Raw genomic sequence first — 2288 nt, forward strand, 5'->3', positions numbered from 1 at the left:
AGAACTTGATAATTGTCAAATAGAAATCTAATCTTTTAGGAAGAGAAATATTCTTATGTGTTGAATATGTCATACCAAGTCCTTTATCCTTGCCAAGAATAAGAAAATCGGCGCTGCTAGTCAAAAGACCATGTTGCAGTAGCACGGGTGCACCATTTTGACGTGGAATACGATGAAGTGTTAAAAGATAACCATCCTCCGTTTGTACTATGTGAGTTTCCACAGGATAACCTGCTTTTCTTATCATCTGTAACTGAAAAAAATAAAAGCACGTGCAAAAAAATATACTGCTATTAGTTTTGAAGAAAGATCAATAATGATATACAGAAGAAACACTTTTAATCGAAAATTGAACCAAATTTGTACAATATATCCCAGGAAACAAGGTATTATTTGGTGTAATTGATTGGTCATTCTTAAGCAATCTGACGTAAAGTGACGTAACAGTCACATAAGATCACATATGATCATATTAACTAACGTTGAAAATATGTCATTATTTTTGTACGGCATAAATGAATGATGTTATTAATTTGTCACTAATAACGTTACCAGTACGTCGTCAAATAATCATTTATTCTATGTCAATAAGTATGATGTTGTAAATAAATGACATTATTAAATAGATTGTCATTATTATATTTTAAATAGATCACGTTAGTAATTCAAACTGACTAACTGTCGGTGTTAAAATGACTACAGTTTACAACTAGGATATGTATACATATATATGTATGTATATGTATCTTTTCCTAAATCGCTGGGAGATTTGACCATTTTTACATAATATGAAACATTATATGTGTACTGAAAAAATTTCTGATTGAAATCGGAATCAGAATTTTTTAAATTTATTGGAATTTTAAGATAACTGGAATTCTGGTTGATACAATATTTCTGGTAAAATCGAGTAAAATTCTTATTTTTATCAGAATAATTGTTGGTGCATTTTCCAGTAAGAGACAATGATATAACATTGATCATTTCTATCTTTTTTTAATATTGGCAAACAACAAAGCTATATTATAATTCAATTGTGTTAGGCTAGTATTACATTGTCATGCGAAAAGATTTTAAGTTTATTGATTGGCTATGGGATAGAGAGATTCTGATTTCTTTTTCTTGCAGCCAGGCTTGAAATGCTTTGCATGACAAATATAATATCAGCCTCAGGCCGACAAATTTTTCATATTTGTTGATTGAGGATAGAGAGTTCCGAGGACTTCTCTGTCTTGCACACATTTGTCATACAACAAAAACGCACAAATGAAATAGCACTATATCATCTGTTGTGCTGGAAAACATCCTATAACAGTCATATACTTACTATGAGATTGCCTTGAGGAGAAATGTACCTATTGTTTGATTGTTCTTTGTCCGTTTGCACTTTTTTAAATACATTCTGCGGAACATCAAGTATCCCAGCTATTGTATAGTCAAGAAAGCCACAAAAGAATAAAAAGTGCACGAACACTTGCATTACAAAGTTAGACGAATGGTTCAATGTCGATGAAAATAGTTGGGATTTCTAGGATATCAAAGAATTGTACTAAAAATAGAAATCAAAAAACAGCATAATTAGCTGAGATCTACTTCAATTTTTTTCTTTATGAAATACTAAATTCTAATATGGAGTACGATGATAATTTTTCATTTTTTTATGCAGAAAAGAAAATATTAATCACATTATATTATTAGCTACACGATGATAAAAAAGTTATATAAAAGATACATGATTATGCTGTGCATATAGGGCGTTTCATTGTTTTAATTGGCAACTATCTTGAAAAACAAGCTATGAGAAAAAAGCAAAAATTGTATAGTTTAAAGGAGGACAAATAATGGCAAAATCAATTTTAAAAAAAATCAATGGTAAATGTTCAGAAATGGTGCTTCCTCAATAATTCCGCAGATATTTTTTCAGTGAACAAAACTAATTACGAAAAGACATGTATACCATATTTTAAGAGAAGGCTTGTGATTTTTATGGGAAAAAATGCTATTTTAAAAACGAATAATACAATTTCATTTTTTATCGAAATGTTGATGTAAAGTTTTTAGTCTTTCATTATCATCTATATTAGTCATGAGATCGTAGTAAAACGTTCGCGAAAGTGAAAAAAAATGCATAGACACTCCACCCATTCTCTCCCATTAAGGAGCGGTCAATTTTCCACACAAAGCGAGTCCACTCCATCAATTTTTTCCTAAATAGGTTGGGAGGTGGAGTGGAATACGCTAAATTGAGTATTTATATATATATATATATATATATATATATATATATA

General features: G+C 29.9%; 1 protein-coding gene across 1 annotated transcript in view; it reads right to left on the minus strand.

Annotated features, from left to right (window-relative positions):
- LOC105622781 (lipase 3-like) overlaps nucleotides 1–1480 on the minus strand; it is a 3413-nt gene extending 1933 nt beyond the window's left edge. The window contains exons 1-2 of the mRNA XM_012204194.1: nucleotides 1328–1480; nucleotides 76–253 (exon numbers count right to left, since the gene is read on the minus strand). Of these exons, the coding sequence (XP_012059584.1) occupies nucleotides 76–253; nucleotides 1328–1480 (331 nt within the window). The remainder of the gene's footprint in view (nucleotides 1–75; nucleotides 254–1327) is intronic.
- Between the last annotated feature and the right edge of the window lie 808 nt (nucleotides 1481–2288).

The sequence above is a fragment of the Atta cephalotes genome (assembly GCF_000143395.1).
Source record: "Atta cephalotes unplaced genomic scaffold scaffold00048, whole genome shotgun sequence".
Classification (NCBI taxonomy): domain Eukaryota; kingdom Metazoa; phylum Arthropoda; class Insecta; order Hymenoptera; family Formicidae; genus Atta; species Atta cephalotes.